The 15,932-nt window shown below is 50.1% G+C and overlaps 2 protein-coding genes across 2 annotated transcripts; both read right to left on the bottom strand.

The window, feature by feature from the left end:
• Positions 1–697: 697 nt before the first annotated feature.
• LOC113147127 (PAN2-PAN3 deadenylation complex subunit PAN3-like) lies at positions 698–3,101 on the bottom strand. Its single transcript, XM_026336555.1, has 3 exons — positions 2,738–3,101; positions 1,430–2,417; positions 698–752 (listed from the first exon to the last, which is right to left on the bottom strand). Exons 1-3 carry the CDS (start codon positions 3,099–3,101, stop codon positions 698–700), a joined length of 1,407 nt encoding a protein of 468 aa, XP_026192340.1.
• Positions 3,102–3,445: 344 nt separating this feature from the next.
• Positions 3,446–6,931, bottom strand: LOC34622820. Its single transcript, XM_026336557.1, has 4 exons — positions 6,784–6,931; positions 4,924–5,085; positions 4,067–4,650; positions 3,446–3,904 (listed from the first exon to the last, which is right to left on the bottom strand). Exons 1-4 carry the CDS (start codon positions 6,929–6,931, stop codon positions 3,446–3,448), a joined length of 1,353 nt encoding a protein of 450 aa, XP_026192342.1.
• Between the last annotated feature and the right edge of the window lie 9,001 nt (positions 6,932–15,932).

The raw sequence follows: 15,932 nt of genomic DNA on the forward strand, positions 1-15,932 counted from the left end.
CTTTTTATTGTTATCGCCAACTGCATGTACATTCAAAGCCGTATGCACCTGCCTTGCATAGTTTCACAGCTTGAAACAATATCCATACCTTCAGAAGATAATACAGAATCGTGCTGATAACACAACTATCCCGTACCGTGTGCATGCAGAGGCATCAATTGTTACCTCTTTAGAGGGCCCTCTGGTGGGGACGTGGAGGCAATCTCTCAAGAGCCCTTGCGAGACCCCGCAATGCACCGATTCGGCCCTTGGGGGCCCCTACGGGAGCATTTAGTCCAGTTAGTGTTTGCAAATATCTGTCCCAGGCATCTTCGTTTCTCTCGCTGCCTTTATTTTACGTGGATGTACACATCTGTACATACATGCATGAATTTTAAAAGTGCATGCGCATATATATATGCGGACGTAGTGTGTATGCGTATTCGCTTTTTATCAGCATATAAATATACATATATATATATATAGGCGTACATGCCCTTATGATATACCTCTTCCTGCATAGGCGTCAGCGACTAAAACGCCCCGAACGGCATTTTTGTTTTCCTGTCTCCCGCTTTGTGTCCTTCCGGCGTTGATGTCCTCTAGAAGCTTCCTTAGGCGTTTCTATGCAGCGCTTTAGGGTACTGGAGCCCCAGAAATCTCAAAGTTTTATCTAGGTAGCTGAACAGTGTTTACAGTTCGTTTGCCAGGCAGTAAACTATTTGTATTCCTGCGCCACCCTAGCAGCATTTAGAGGTACCCCAGGAACAGTCCTCCATTGCGAATACACCCAGGCGTAGAAACTCCTCAAATTTTTGACCACTCAGATTCTACTCGGTTCAACAAAAATAACCACAAGTGGCCTATTGGGGCTCCGCAGGAGCTGCTGAATACGGCTCTTCCGGGTGGACTTTTTGACCGTACTCCCTGAGCATGCAGTGTACTGCGGTGCATGAGCAGCAGGACCACAGCGAAACATTCAGGTCGCATTTTCCCTACGTTGCAACAGCAGCACAAATAACAGAAATCGCTATTCTCGCAGTCATTGATTCCCCATGTACAGTGAACTATCTTTCTTTCTCTAGGTCAAGTATGTGGCTCTTGCTCTCATGCCTCCCTATGCGGCATCTAGAGCTGCCGAAAGAAGCCTACAAACTGATGGGGCGACAGCGACAACATATACCCCCAATGCGCAACCGCGCTGAACAAAAGTGCGAGCAGAAGAAGCACTTAACTTAAGGACACCCGTGGCGCATTGACACAGTTTCCCTTCACATTGGGGAAATAAACCCAGAGCGCAGCTGATGTAACAGCTGCTGTAGCATTAAAGAGGAAATAACAGCATCTGTTGCCAGAACCACTAGCCTAAGCCGCCGCAGTCTTGTAAGCAAGTGCAGGGGTGGCTTGATCCCGTGCAGCCGGGCCGGCTGCAGGAGACCAGGGCAGCTACCGCTGCTGCTTTTGCGGCTGCATTTGCAGCACTTGCTGTTGCCAGTTTAACGGCCCAAACGAACTATGCTGTTGTTCCTGTGGGAAGTGGGTGTGTTGTTGCAGGGAGTGCTGCACGGGCTGCATAGGTGGACCATAGAGCCCCAAAGTATCTAGACAGTACATGGGGGGACTATGCTGCTGCTGCTGTTGCAAGGGGTACATGCTGCCCATAGGCGTGTGATGTAACGGACTATAAGCTTGCATGGTGGGTGGCCTAGTTGCGACAGCAGCAGCAGCCACAGCGCCAGCATCGGCAGTCGTTGGCCCGTGAGAAGGGCTGCTCGCTGCTGCTGGTGGCGTGGAGACAGCAGCAACTGCAGTGGCAGCAGCAACGGTGGGTCCGTGGGCAGCAGCAGCGACAAGTTCTCTGAAGCTTTTGTCGATGCTCGTTTTGATGTCTCGGAATGGCAGCAGCAAAACTGACGCCCCATCTCTGCTCATTAGAACTGCTGTCTCCGCTGTTCCCAAGTCGCACTTGAAGACTGAATCCCACACGTGCGCGATGTCGAGGATGGGCTCCCCTTCTGCGCCTTGCTGGAAGAAGAGATAGTCCCTGAATAGTCTGGCTATGTATCTGTCTCCCACTTCGCTCCAATTGCTCTCAGCTCCCAGCTGTCCTCTCTCCACCACGAAGCAAAGTTTGCAGAGCAGCAGAAAGGCCCGGCTCCGAGACATTTCAGCAAACAAGAGGGACTCGTAGCGATCCCCTACTGATACCTCCTCCTCAAGAAGGGGCAACGCCTGAGCGGCATAGGCCTCCAGCAAAGACGATGCGCTGTACGAAAGAGATCTGCGGGACGCTCCAGAGAGTAGCGAGCAGCAGAAAGACTTGAATTCGCTGCTGTAGGAACGGTCGGACATCAACATACGCAACCCGCTGGGCACGTCGCAGTCCTGTGAACACACATGTGCAGGATCATGAGGACAAGGCAAATCAAAGAGGCCGCCTATAGCCGTCATCCCCTCTCAGACACGTTAGGCATAAAGTGAACAACACTCAAAGAGCACGATCGAAGCATTCGAACATCGGCCGGGGCCCACGGATGTGCCTTCAGGCAGACGAGGAAGCACAGCGCGTCAGGAGGCATATTGGCACACGTTTACCGACTACTGAATATGGGAGGAGGGGGAGGCGGCAGAGAGAAACAGAAGGAGGCTCTGTCGTAGTTTACTCTGACCCTCCAAGTTTCCCCTTCTCTGCGTTCCTCCCCATTTCTCTAGCACATCCAAAAATGATCGTAACACTATTCGATCCCCTTGACTCTACATGGGACCCCGAATTTCGCGTCACTCACTGAGTTGCCGAATGTGAGGGCGAGGAGGAGCTTGCCCAAGAGCAATAAGTCCTTTTGCTGCCTTTCTTCAAGTGTCTCGCCTTCCGATGATGGCGCTGGAGCCGCTGCCGTGGTGTTACGGGATAGCCTACCTGTTGCTGCGGCTGCGGCTGCTGCAGCTGCCGCGCGCAGTTGCTGCGGCTGTTGTTGCTGTTGCTGTCCGTGAAGTGTTGCGTCTCTGATACCGCACGCCCCCAGCCGCACTCGTAGGCGGTGGGTAACCAGGACCTTGGAAGGATACAGAGCTCCATAAGCCAGTCTACAAACCCCAGAACGCGCACAGGATTTCGCAAGCATGTGCTTGCAAATCCATACATTACCATGGGTGAACAAGAAAAAAAAGCAGAAGTGGACATATTGGTGAAGCTGAAAATACGAATAAAAAGGGGCATAGATGCACAGACTTGCAGAACGCACCCGCATTTACAATGGCAGCTCTACAAGCCCAGGGATACGCGCAAGTGTTTCCTTGTGCTCATATGCGCATATACACGTGTAGATGCGTGAGGAGGTGGCGGCTAGTGATTCCGGTGAACACTCTATATCTACGGCCTAAGACAATTGGGTGTCTCGGCGTAGGCTCGCATGTGCGAGCATGTGGATACATTCGTGTGTGCCCACAGATGTACAGAGGCGCACGCTCACTGGTTGTTGTGGATATGCTGCAGGGCCATGAGGATTTGCAGCGCGACGCTCCAAAGCACCTTTTCACTGGGTGTTTCCCTCCCTTCCTCCGTTCCAACGAAGCGCTCCTCCAGTGTATACGCGTTGGGGTAATAGTCAAAAACAAACACCACGCTGCTTCTACTACTGCCACCACGCGGTGGTCCTCCGAGCAAAGTGCCCCCCCGCCCCTCCTCCTCACTCTCGGAGGTGGATTCCCCTACGTGTGACTCCCGCTGATTCAGAGGCGCCTCCCAGCCCCCTCCTGCGGCCAAACCGGCAAGGCTCGATGAGGCCCCCCATGGACCCCTGCTGGAGAGCGACGTTTCTGAGAGAGTAGAAAGGCAGGCTGCTAAGTCCGCAGTTGCGAACGCCTGCCGCAAGGGGACGATATTGGGATGGGTGGAGGAGACAGGAGCCCAGCGCTTTACAGCGGCCTGAGAGGCAACGCCATACCACAAGGACCAAGTTCCTGCCGCGGAAGTGGCAGGAGTAAGAAACACCCCGCAAGACAGCGGAAAGGCTATGATGTACCGGTGAGTAGTGCACACATCCAGGAGTGGCCTTAGCAGCTACGGCAGCAGAGGCGTCAGTCTGACCTTGACGAGGTCGAACGAAGAGATGGGGAAGAGCGCTATGAGCCGCAAGACGTAGGCGTGGGGATCGTCTAGACACAAGGCCTTGAAGCAAACTGTAGGATACCCGCACGTCATAGACGCACTTGGCAGCAGCAGCTGCTGCTGCTGCTCTTGCTGCAGCAGCAGACGCTGCCGATCCAAGCTCTCGGGCGAATCCAGCAGCAGCAAAGAATGATATCGACCCTGCACTACCTCGGGAACCCCAAAGCCAACAACACCCTCCCGTGGCGGCTGCTGCTGGTGATGACGCCACCGCTGCTGCTGCTGCTGCTCGTACCGACGCGCGTCATCCTGGCACAACTGCAGCAGGAGTCGCTGCACATGCGCCTCTCGCCTGAGCTCCGCATTCGGCGTAAAGGGCCCCCTAAGTGCACCAACTTCCACGGGTGCAGACGGAGGGAAGCGGGGGACAGGGGGAGGCATCAGCACGGGACTGACGACTGGAGGCGCAAGTGACGCTGTAGGAGGGCTCCCGCATGCGGATGGAAGCTCCTCTCCGAGAAAGCCTTCGCTATCGCTGTTGTTAGCAGCTCCCAATGCAGCAGCTGAGAGGCCCCCCACATCCGCCGGAACCCCCGGCAGCAAGAGGCCACGCGGAGAGCATTCGTGCTGCTTTTGCATAGTGGACTGTTCTTGCTGCTGGTGTGCCCGCTGCAGCTCCTGCGAGCCCTCTTGTTGCGCCTGTCCCAACTGCTGCTGCTGCGGCTGTTCATCTCGGTGCCACTGCTGCCCATGTTGGTGATTCTGCGCCTTCTGAGGCAGCAGCGGCTGCTGCAGCTGATCTCCATGCCGCTGAGTGTCACAAGTCAACGACCCACCTGACAGAGCTGCTGCTTGTGATGCAGCAGCCGCCGGTGCGGATGTCGTGGCAGCAGAACCTCCTGCCGATGCTGTACTACTTGGCGCTGCTGCTGTTGCCGCAGTGCGTTTGTTTCCTCTGCCACGAAGACGTCTTTCTCCTGATTGCGGCGTACGCGCACCTAATAAAACAGTGGATGAACCCGAAACCGAATCTCACAAACCATAATGTCTGTAGGAATACGCACCAGCTGCCTGTCCTTTCTTGCCCCCCTTTAGTGGCTGAAAGTGTGTGAGTGTGTGAAAGTGTGTGTGAAAGTGTGTGTGAAAGTGTGTGTGTATGTGTGAAAGTGTGTGTGTATGTGTGAAAGTGTGTGAAAGTGTGTGTGAAAGTGTGTGAATGACACGGCAAGGGGGGCAGAGGGCTCAGAGTTTGTGCATAGTCGATATGCCTCTTTCGTTCTACTGGGAGGAGAAAGTGTGTGACAGGCAGAGAGAGAGAGAAAAAAAACCAAAACGAATAGAAAGTAAACCATGCATGAGGGTGCACACGATCTGTCCGTGAAGAGACGAGGGCCTTACCACTAGGATGCGACGCCGGGAAGGCTCCCTGAGAGGCTGCGCCACTACTGCGCTGCTGCTCCTGCAGTGGCGGGGACTGTTGCGAGGGAAGAGGCAACTGCCCCAATCCTCTGCGGCCAGATTGAACATTGGCAGGCGAACTGGTAGAAGACTGATGCTCACCTGAAGCCAAGACCAACCCGACGTTGTGCGGAGATCGCTGGGGTTGCTGCTGCTTTTGCTGTTGTTGCTGCTGCTGCGATGCAGACACCGCAGTTCTCCTACGCCCCAAATTACCGTTTCCGCCGCTGCTGCTGCTGTTGTTGCCTGGTCGGTTCCCTGAAGCAGCAGATCGTCCCGCTGACCCTCGTGTACCGTCGCCCCCACAGCGCCGCATGGCAGCAGCTGCAGCAGGCTGCTGCTTCTGAAGGTGCTGGTACTGCAGGTGAGTGCGTGGACTATCGCTGTATGGCGCACAACAGTATGATCGGCTGCGTTCGTTGACGCTGCCGCTACTGCTGTTGAAGCCGCTGCTGCTGCGCTCTGCCCAACCCAGCTCGCTGTGGCTCCATACAGCTGCAGTAGATAATGGATCTCTGCCTGTCTTTAGGTCCTTTTGCAGTGTCTACGAGGGACCCCCGGACTGATGGACCTTCGCAGAGAGCCGACAAAAGACGGAGGTGGCTGTAAAGTGCCTGTTTTGGGGGGATACCCCAAAAGCCGTTCCTAAATAGGCCCCTTGGGGGCCACATGCGGAAACTACGGAGGATTGCAGAGACAGAGCGAGAAAATGGAGACGACGAGACACGGGCGGCCGGGAAAATCCGTTGTCAGTCTCCTGGAAGCAGCAGCACAGGAATCTCTGGGATGCCTGTTTGGGGCACAAATGCCCCTCAGTAGGAACATAAGCCCGTGGTAAAAGCACTCAAGTCACGAATAGCCACTCTATTGGGCAGAAAGTAGTGCAAGGAGCCTTGGCACCCAACGGACCGTTTTGACGAGGGGCCCCTCGCGACAATAGAGCCGCAACGGTAGTGAGCCCAAGCAAGACAGGGGCCCCCAAGCTGCTATGTTCCCCGTTTGTTGGGGGTTTAGCTAGGAATTACAAAGAAAGTTTACGAGCAATAATTCTGACCTCATTCCTAAAGAGGAACGCTCTGCAGTGAAAAAAACGGCGAAAAACTACTTCCGCCGGTGTGTGCATAGCTGCGGTCACACCAGGTTGCGCATTTCTAGGCGTACATGCATCCCTAAGTAACTGCAATCCAGTCTTCGCAGGTGCTGTGGTCACAGATAAGAATTACACCAAGCAGAAATACTGTATTGGGGGGCGGCATCGCCCACCGTAGCACTACTGCTGTCAGGGCTGCTGCTACTAATGCTTGTCCTGCTATTACTGGCACTGGACGCACTATTGCCGTTTGTGGCATTGGTGAACCTTGCACTCCATATCAGATACAACGACATGTCAGAGATGCCTGCTCCAGGTGCCCAGCTACGTTATCTGTGCTTCCATCATTGTGTTCTGTGTTGGCACTATCTGTACAAACATATCCTGTGTTGCCCGAGTACTATGCGGTGTGCAGATTGATGCACATTCATACAACTGTAATATATTCATACACAGGGAGAGAGAACAGTTAGTTGAGCTTTCGCTGGCAGGCTTTATGCTTTTGTCTGTACTACTCAAGGGATACAGCTAGTTACATGGAACAGCAGTTTTAGCAGCCCGACCTTCACCACTGATGATTGAAGCTATGTACGTAGGTTGTTCGCAAAGAAACCGACTCTTGAAAACAGTTCTGCAGCCCTGTGTTCGGTCCGGCACCTTGCCACATCAATATGATGTTGCATAGGGACAATAAAAGTGCATGTGCATCTAGAATGCGCACAGTGAACATGAGGGTGATGCAGCTGGCCACTAAACTAGATGGCTTTGACCTGCAATGTACTTCTCTATGCCTGAAAAATTGTCTGGTTTTCAAATGCCTCAGCAAATTGCTTTGCAAAGAATAAGTGAAAGACGAGATGGGCTTGTTTCCTTAACGGTATCGCTGCAGTGTCACATGACCTTCAACAGACTAAAGAGGTAGCCAACACGCAAGAAAGGATTCGGCTGTACAGGCGAGCAGGCAGCGCTTGCTGCAGCTAGCATACTAGCTGTACGAGGCTGAAAAGATGCAAACGAAGGAACGCAAGAAAACCACGAAGCAGAAAAACGCGTCAATGCATATGGTAAGAGAGTCTGCTGGTATATATGCGTAAATATATGCATGTTCATATGGTACGCAGGGTTGCTGGTTGTCCGTTATGTCATTTTTAGAAGATGAGGTGTGCATTCCACCGAAGAATACACAAAATAAGCAGATTTGTTCCTTGTTGTGTGTGTTATGCATTCATATAAGAGTATGGCTACATGCGTACAAAAAGCATAAAATAAAAATATATAATTCAGGATCTTAGAACAATCTGAGCGAGCTTCCGGATCTTCATCTGCTTGCCTTGTCCGAAAGGGCACCTCTAATCTTTTGAAGCATAAGGGATAATCACTGCACGTGTACCAGCCGGCTTTGCAATGCGCCTTTTACTGTTCGACCTGTAATCTGTCCTTCTTCGCGCTTAACCTTTTATCTGGTCCCTGTTCCCTTCAGTATGTGCATGCATTGCCTAGCGCCTCCCAAAGGCTATCATCGAAAAAGGGAGTGGCTTCAAGATTGAAACCGCATGCCTTACGTTGCATGGGAACAAAACCAGCGTACATATTCACCCAATGCAAAATAACACGTTTTGTGCTTTATGACAAGCGATTCCCAACTCGGGTGGACTGCGTTGTATGGAAATTCTGTAGGTTTTATGTGAGGCAGATGAGATGCTCTATATCTACTTCTACCCGGTAATTTCTCCTCTTATTGCAGTGAGGAGTATACAGGTGCTTCGTATTAGGCAACAGGCAACATCTCGAACTAATACACATCGTTTTTTTGTCCATAATTCCCATTGTTTGCTAATTTATAATCTGCATCATGCTGCGAGGGTACTAAACATAAAGGAAGAATAGATAATGTATTTATGCAATGAATTGGCTTGACTTAGCGTTTTTAGCTTATGAAGCCTCACCAAAACAGGTTCTGCATAGATATTATGCCTGGCCGCTTTACTCTGTCGAGGCTTTTTAATTCCATACAATACAAAATGAATCTTCCAGTGGAATTGCGGTGCGAGCATAAAACATCTGTTTTTAAAAACGGAAGCTGGGGTTTGAGGTAGCCACTCTCTAGGAATAAAGAGGAAGATATAATGCACAGAACGCAAGAATAAAACTTTTTGTCAGATCTTAATAGTGTATGCACTTTCGGAAGGCGCTGGAATGCATCAATACATGCGTTTTGCAAGTAAGTTGCTTGCTTGTGGAACTCTCCCGTACATTGGTCCAGGCAGTGCATCCGATGGCAGAGGCAGGATTTCATTCTGCATTTTCATGTGCGCCTTATTAATGAGGTAATGTGAATGCATCATATACACAGTACGTTTCTAGGACTGCTACCTGAAGCAGAGCGGCAGACAGGTGGAGTAGGAGAAGCTCCCTCTACTGCTGGAATGCTGGTGAAGACACTGGGCGGGGTGCGAATTTTCACTGAGGTCCCGGGTTCGTTTACATTGCTAGGATTCTGCAATGCATCGTAAGCAAAATCCTCGCTGTCCTTTTACAAGGTTTTATGGACTGTGCTGAAACCAAAGTTGCGGTCATGTCTGTATGCCTTCCTTTGCATGTGTAAGCAACGTAACACCACTTATTTTACACTCATTTATCTTGCGTAGTTCATTCTGAATAACTGGTTTGGGGCTAAATAAAAGACAGACTCTTAATTTCTTGAGAAAGATGAGGCGACTGGAGAGTAAAGTGCAAAGAAATCAATCGATTAGAATAACTAGCAGAAATACAGAGCAGAGAGCTTCGTGAGCTGCTCTTTGCGATGTGAGTTTATATACTTCTTTGAAACTAACTAAAGACAACACACTGAAAGGAATGGAAGTTGTGGACACTCTCGGTGGCTTTGTTTGGAATTTATACATTCCTGTGGCCACCCTTGGGTGCTTAGTGCCGCGAGGTAGCTGCATCCAGACTAGCTCAACCCAACCCCAGCAAAGAATTTGCCTTGGTATATCATTGGCATCACAGTTCGCAAGGCAACCGAAGAGCCCAGAGAAACGGCCGCTCACCATTATATCTTGGCAGACAGAAGACCGTCAAGCTGCGGGAAGCTACAACTCTATTATAGATATTACTTAAGAGGCCACCCAGCAGTATGGAAAACGTCACAACAATCTTGTCTAAGGTAGTGACTCACAAGGGGAGCAGATTTACGGGGAGGCGAGCCATTTGAACACATTGAATGGTGCTGTGTGCTGATTGTGTTGTATAGCAATCTCTAGACATCAAGCTAAAACATGTGAAACTGGGATGCTCGATATAGTGAGCACAATATTCCTGGACCTATGCACAGTTAAGTTCCTCAGTGGGGAGCATGTATAACAAAAACAAATGCTGTGACCTTCAACACAAGGGCGTCGAGCAGAAGTCGCGCAGTGGTGGTTGTCCTTGATTGCCATCAAAGGCGGATTTTTGAAATAGATTTTCCACTTTAATGAAGCCTGTTAGCGTGTTCTCGGCTTGTCCCCGTCAATGCGAATAGTTCATATGCGTATCTGAAGGTGGCTACTCCTGATCAGCCTTCATTACGGCAGACCACGGACTCCTCTAGCAAGCTAGGGGGATTGGGCGACTCTGTATGCTTGATGAATTCAGTATGAGGTTTACAGGCTCCAAGTTTTCTCACTCACACATGGTGCGGGGTCATGAAATAGAACGGCCTTTTGTGCTGCACGGTGCTACTTGGACGAATTTCGATGCAGCCCCGGAGGATTTGGGCGCAGTTGAATTCCTCGTTTAGCTAGCATATGCAAGTGCAGCAAGGGGATTTTCTTTGCATTGTGGTCTGTGCTTGGCCTAATTTCCTGCAAATTGCTTTCTTCCCAACGAATAATATGTCTGTTCAACTTGTCATACCTTGGTCTATGACACATGGTTTAGTACCGTTTCCAGGCTATGGGATAGCCTGCACACATAACTGTGGCAAATCTTGACGAGCTCATAAGCCAGCCTCCTCTTTGCTTTGCACACGATGCAGTATCGACAGGCGACGGGCGCAACATCTTTTACCCAACACATATTCTGCGCTAATGAACTCGTCATCGCTGGCGTGCAGTAAATTGTACCGCTATGGCGTAAGGCCCCCTTAATGTTGAGGTGGGAGAATCTGCAGGACCGCCTGTACGTAATAGCGGCCTTTAGGCTTACGTCTCAAACGGTCTACACGCCAGGGGGGAGGGAATACATGAAGATGAGGGCTGCAAACTGGAGCTGGCCATTTGACTCCTTTTGTAATGCTTTTTCAAAGGCCTCCATAGGAAAACACTTGATACCTCACTCAATATGATCTTATTGCAAAGCATTTGAATGCTCTTTACGCATATCTCCTTTCGTTACCCGCGCCTCTGAGTTCCCTAGATGAGGGGAGAGGTACAGCTGGGGTGCGCGTTGCTACACCGTGTAAGGATTCCGACCCTTCACAGCAAATGTTAGATAGGGTGAAGCGTAAAACGATGAATCTAGCTGCATCGAGCCAGCAGCATTCTACAATAAATAATGCTAAACAATTAGTCAATTCCCTCCTAATTCATACTTTAAAATAGCTATCTCAATAGAAAGCATCCAAGTACAGCTGTGCCTACTACAGCTTCCCCTTCCTACTTCAACACTTCGCAACCCACGCCCTCATTTCCATATCGCTGCATCGAGACCACTTGCATACAGGACAATAAAATAAAATAATTGCCGCTCTATCGCTACCCTGCAGTCGAGCAGAAACGCGAAAAGTATGCAATCGACAAAATATGTGCTCGAGAAGGACAATTGACAAGGAAGGCGAGGAATGTGTTCATGCTGATAAGCATCGTTAACCAAACAAAATCACAATTTCTCCGAAAGGCAACAAAGCCCGCGCGTGCTCCCTCTTTAACCAATTCGATTCGCCCCCACTACCCTGTTTTACTAGAAGTTTCGTTTGATATGTCTCCAGCGCTCAAAGAATTTCCCTGAATCCAGCGCTTTCAGGGCTCTGTGGCACCTCGGCCTCGGAACTGAATGCTTGCATGCGGGCCAGAGTCCACGAAAACTTCGAAGAGCATTTTTTGAAACGTCTCCAAGAAGCCAAAAATGGACAGCTCCATTTTACTTCCAGCCGCTACGAAAACCGATAGAGAGCACTGATTTGTGAGAGTATGACAAATGATCACAGACACCTGACCGCGAACCTTCAAAGGCGGGCCAGGTCAGAGAAGGAAGACTTACGATCCACTAGGACCAAATCCCCCGGCTCGAAGAACGCGCGACCACAGCATATCATAGCCCCGTGATTGTCTTTTCTTGGGCTTTGCGCGTATATTTCCGGGGACTGCTAAACTGTTCTCTCAATACCTCTGCTAACGGATCGCTGCTGATCGCTGACCACCAGGTCCTGCCTCGGATCGTTGAGGCACAGCTCGTTGTAAACGGGGAATGCGGGAGAGCAGCGGGTAGCAGAGTGTATTTTTGTACTATAAACCTACTCAGCAGAGGAAAAAAAAATACGCCAAGGACTTGGAATTTTGCTGGCTCTGAGTCACAAATGCTGCAGAAGAGTGCGTTTGGTACGCTCTGCCTGTCTACTGCCTCTCTGTTTTACAGTGGTCATACGATATCAACTTATAGGCGGTTCAAAGGCACGCCAGAGCACACTGATCGCCTTCAAATCACTTTCTATAATGGCATTCTTAAATTCCATTGCTTTTGCACTCATTAGCTCAAAATGAATGAGCGACTCAATAAGCAGCGACAAAGCTAAAGCAAGGGATGAACTGGGCACATGGGCTTAGTCTGTCGATGCCGAAGTAGATGATGTCATGACCCTTGACCGCTGACGGACAACTACTTTCATTTTCAGATTACTCAAAGTGTTTCAGAGACCGGCAGGCTTTGCAAATGGCTGGGTTGAAAAGAATTGTGCAGCTACTCCGCAGACAATCCGTGGATGACAGTGCGCATCGTCTGCCGCAGGACACATCCCAGACCACCAGAAAGACCATGATATATTTTTATTGCAGCGTGGATCCCACTGTAGCCCGAAAGAACATGATCGCGTGCTTTACGCAGGACGGCACTGAGGAGTGAGGTCGGACTATATACTTGACGGACAACCCGCTTTGTCGAATCACAACAGGCCATTTTGTACATGGTAGTGACTCACTCTTTCGCCAACTTGGATTTCTGCAATTGGGGGCGTCAAACACAAAAACCTCAGCAGATTCGACAAAATCCGTGGATCACCACATTCAAGAGCGGTTGCGGTGCACAAAAGTGAATTGCGGGGGCGTCGCGCCAGCGTGTCAGCGACCACGTTGGTGGTGCCCTAAATACACTGTACTACGAAGTTGCACTGCAGGAGGCGCTCAAGCCAGGGAACACCCTTGACAATTTCAGTTGCTGCATACAGCCGCAAGGAAGATAGCGTCTATCACAGCAAAAAAGAGCTGCACGAGCCCAAGCGACACTTTGGGGTTTAGCTTTTGGCAGTACCAAGATAGGACCGGACATGTGTGCTCCTTTGAGGCGTGAATATGGTCAACACGACAGAGCACACTATCGAGCATTGCTAAAAGAGTTTAAGTGGTTTTACAAGACTACCATGCACCTCAGGCATATGCCCATATCGGGACTTGTTATCCTCGCTACTTTTTTCGATGCTCATGGATTACTTCTGTGTTGCAAGCCCCTTTGAGGTCTTGGTGAAGCTGCTCGATGTTATTTTGGGATGAGTTGAAGCAGATAGCTGGCCGTCTTACTCCCCAAAAGCCACAGCAACAGCGGGGGTAATTGGAACCAGTATGGCTTGCAGTAATCCAAAATAGCTATCTACCTAGCAAGCTGGGAAGCACCACTCTCGCTTTATGCCAAATCAGCTACTTCAAACAAGCACGGGGCCAAACTACACGAAGGCCTTCGATTGAGCCATGCATGCCTTGCAACTGTTCAGTACTAGCTTCAGTCGCAAGCGTTAGATCCAGAATTCCGGGAATTTATGCGCCAAAGTTTCGAGAGAGCATGGAACGGCAAACCATCTGTGCGCATGGCATAGTTGGTGCGGCAGGCCGTATGCCGCAACGCAACAGTCACATCCACAGTAGATGAGTCCCATGCTGTGCTACACAGCTGTATATATCGCTGCATTTGCCATTGAAAATATTCTTCTCCCTTGAAAAGTTCAATCAGAAGAGGAACAGAGAACGCACGGCTGTGTAAATTATGTTCCCTCCTAATGATATCATGGATGACAGAACATCATGGAGAGAATCACAAAACGCATAAACAAATACGTGTAACTAGAGTTTCCTGCTGAAGACCAATAACGTATATAGATGAGACATTAGTCGCAGAAGTTGGAGCGTGGACTATGCAAGCAAGGAATGCAAGGCACAGTCACACATATATATATTTACACATGTAGATGGCCTGGAGTAGCAAGGATATGTATTGATGACGTTTGTTTGAGGTCGGGGGGCATGATGCTATTGGGCTGATAGGCTCCCACACGCACCCGCTTGTATAAAAAAACGCTAGGCGGACCTCGATTCCCCCGGCACTGCATGCGCCAAAACAACACGAGCAGGAGACAACCAGACGCACATACGATCAATTTGTGCCTGTTTGCACCCAATAAAGGCACACGTAAGCCAAAATCCTAGCAGCTGTGCGAAAGTGCCCAGTCATAACAAGTAGTGAAATTGTCAAGGCGAGATTCCTTTTGCTGTTTTGTGCGTCTCTCAAGTCCCACGCAAGCAAGGGTTATTTTCATGTAACAGAACACAGTGTCCCTTAATGGCTTTGGGTTGACTGCTTTGTGGTTTTCGTGGCGTGGGCACCTTTTCTGCTACCTGCCCCTAGTTTCGCACACTTGTTGAATAAGTGCTTCCTTCCCGCGCATTTTGTGTGTATTATTTGCTTTGTGCCGTCCCTCTTTCTTTCTACGCTGCTACTAACTCGTCAGTTTGACTGGATGCAGCCAATGATACAGGGAGGCACGACAAGAGACCTTGTGATATCCAGTGCATATTTTTCGAATATGCATCATGTGGCTGCGTACTTGTCCGCTTCTGATAGTGCTATGTCAAGCTTCCTTGTAATACTTCACTTTGGTCAAAGACCTGAAGTGCATAAAAAGATTTTCTCTACAGAGCCCCTATCTGCAGATGCTTTTAAGATATATAGAAGGGTCGACTCCGGTGAGAGTGCTCTTACGCAATAAACGAGACGTCAAATCAGACCTCTGAGCTATAGATGTGCTCTTCTGACTATCTTTTACCTCTGTCGCCTTAAGATTCTCAGTACGCAAGCACATACTGAACACAACTTTACCTTCTGTGTTCCACCAGCCTGCTTCAAGAACAAAGCCCAAACGTTGTACTCCTTTTAATGTTGAAGTAGCACCGCCATGGGGTCATGCATAACGCAGAACTAAGGGCTAGGACGCGGAAGGTAGTGGTAGTCCCACGGTAAGATTTGACAGAGCGTTTCTGAGTGCGAGGGAACTGCGCATGGTATACTACCAGGTGCTTGTTCCTTAAGGAATCAAACGGCATGCTTCACCAGGAAAGTTCCTTTGGCTTGTCTCTGGTCATTCGCTCTTGAGGGGTGCAGCAGCACGCCGCAGCCAATGCACTCGGCGTTGCTGCAGTGTCTTTTGGACTGAGACGTTCGCAAGGAGGTCATGACAGGCAGCTGAACACTCACACCATGGAAGCAGCGAAAGCACTTATTGCTAGCAGGCATTGAGGGTAGGGCGCTTTGCGGACATCTGAATTATTCCTGAAGTCATGTTTCAGCATGCTGCCAGTAAACTGTCGTTCACATTATTGAATACATTGTGTCCCTTGTAGACTCCGTAGCTCAGCCATCATTAATCAAAGGGATTGCTCCGGAGTCCCCGCAATGCAGCACTGACTGGATTGTGCTGCGACTGTTCGGCCTTGCTCTGAGCTTCTCCGCTTCTGCTTATCATCTCCAAGGCCCGAGGTTGCCGAGTGGGGTCGAGCATAGGGCTGATTAGCAGCCCTGGCCATCGACATACTAGTCACTTTTCATTTCGGCAATTTCCATTAAAGGTGGAAGGCAACCCTCACTTCACAGGCTACACGCAAGCCGCAGGTAAGGCAACATATTTTCCCATGAACGAGAAGACGAACTAAAACCCGAAATTTCTCTACGGACCTCAGGGAAGCGTAGGCCGGGGAGCGAAAGTTCGAAGCAAAATCTAGCAGTAGCAATGAAGAGGCTCGCAACGGCATTGCTGAGCCCGATAAACTGTATACTTGT

Source organism: Cyclospora cayetanensis, unplaced genomic scaffold (genome assembly GCF_002999335.1).
Source record: "Cyclospora cayetanensis isolate NF1_C8 unplaced genomic scaffold, CcayRef3 CcayRef3_contig_133, whole genome shotgun sequence".
Taxonomy (NCBI): domain Eukaryota; phylum Apicomplexa; class Conoidasida; order Eucoccidiorida; family Eimeriidae; genus Cyclospora; species Cyclospora cayetanensis.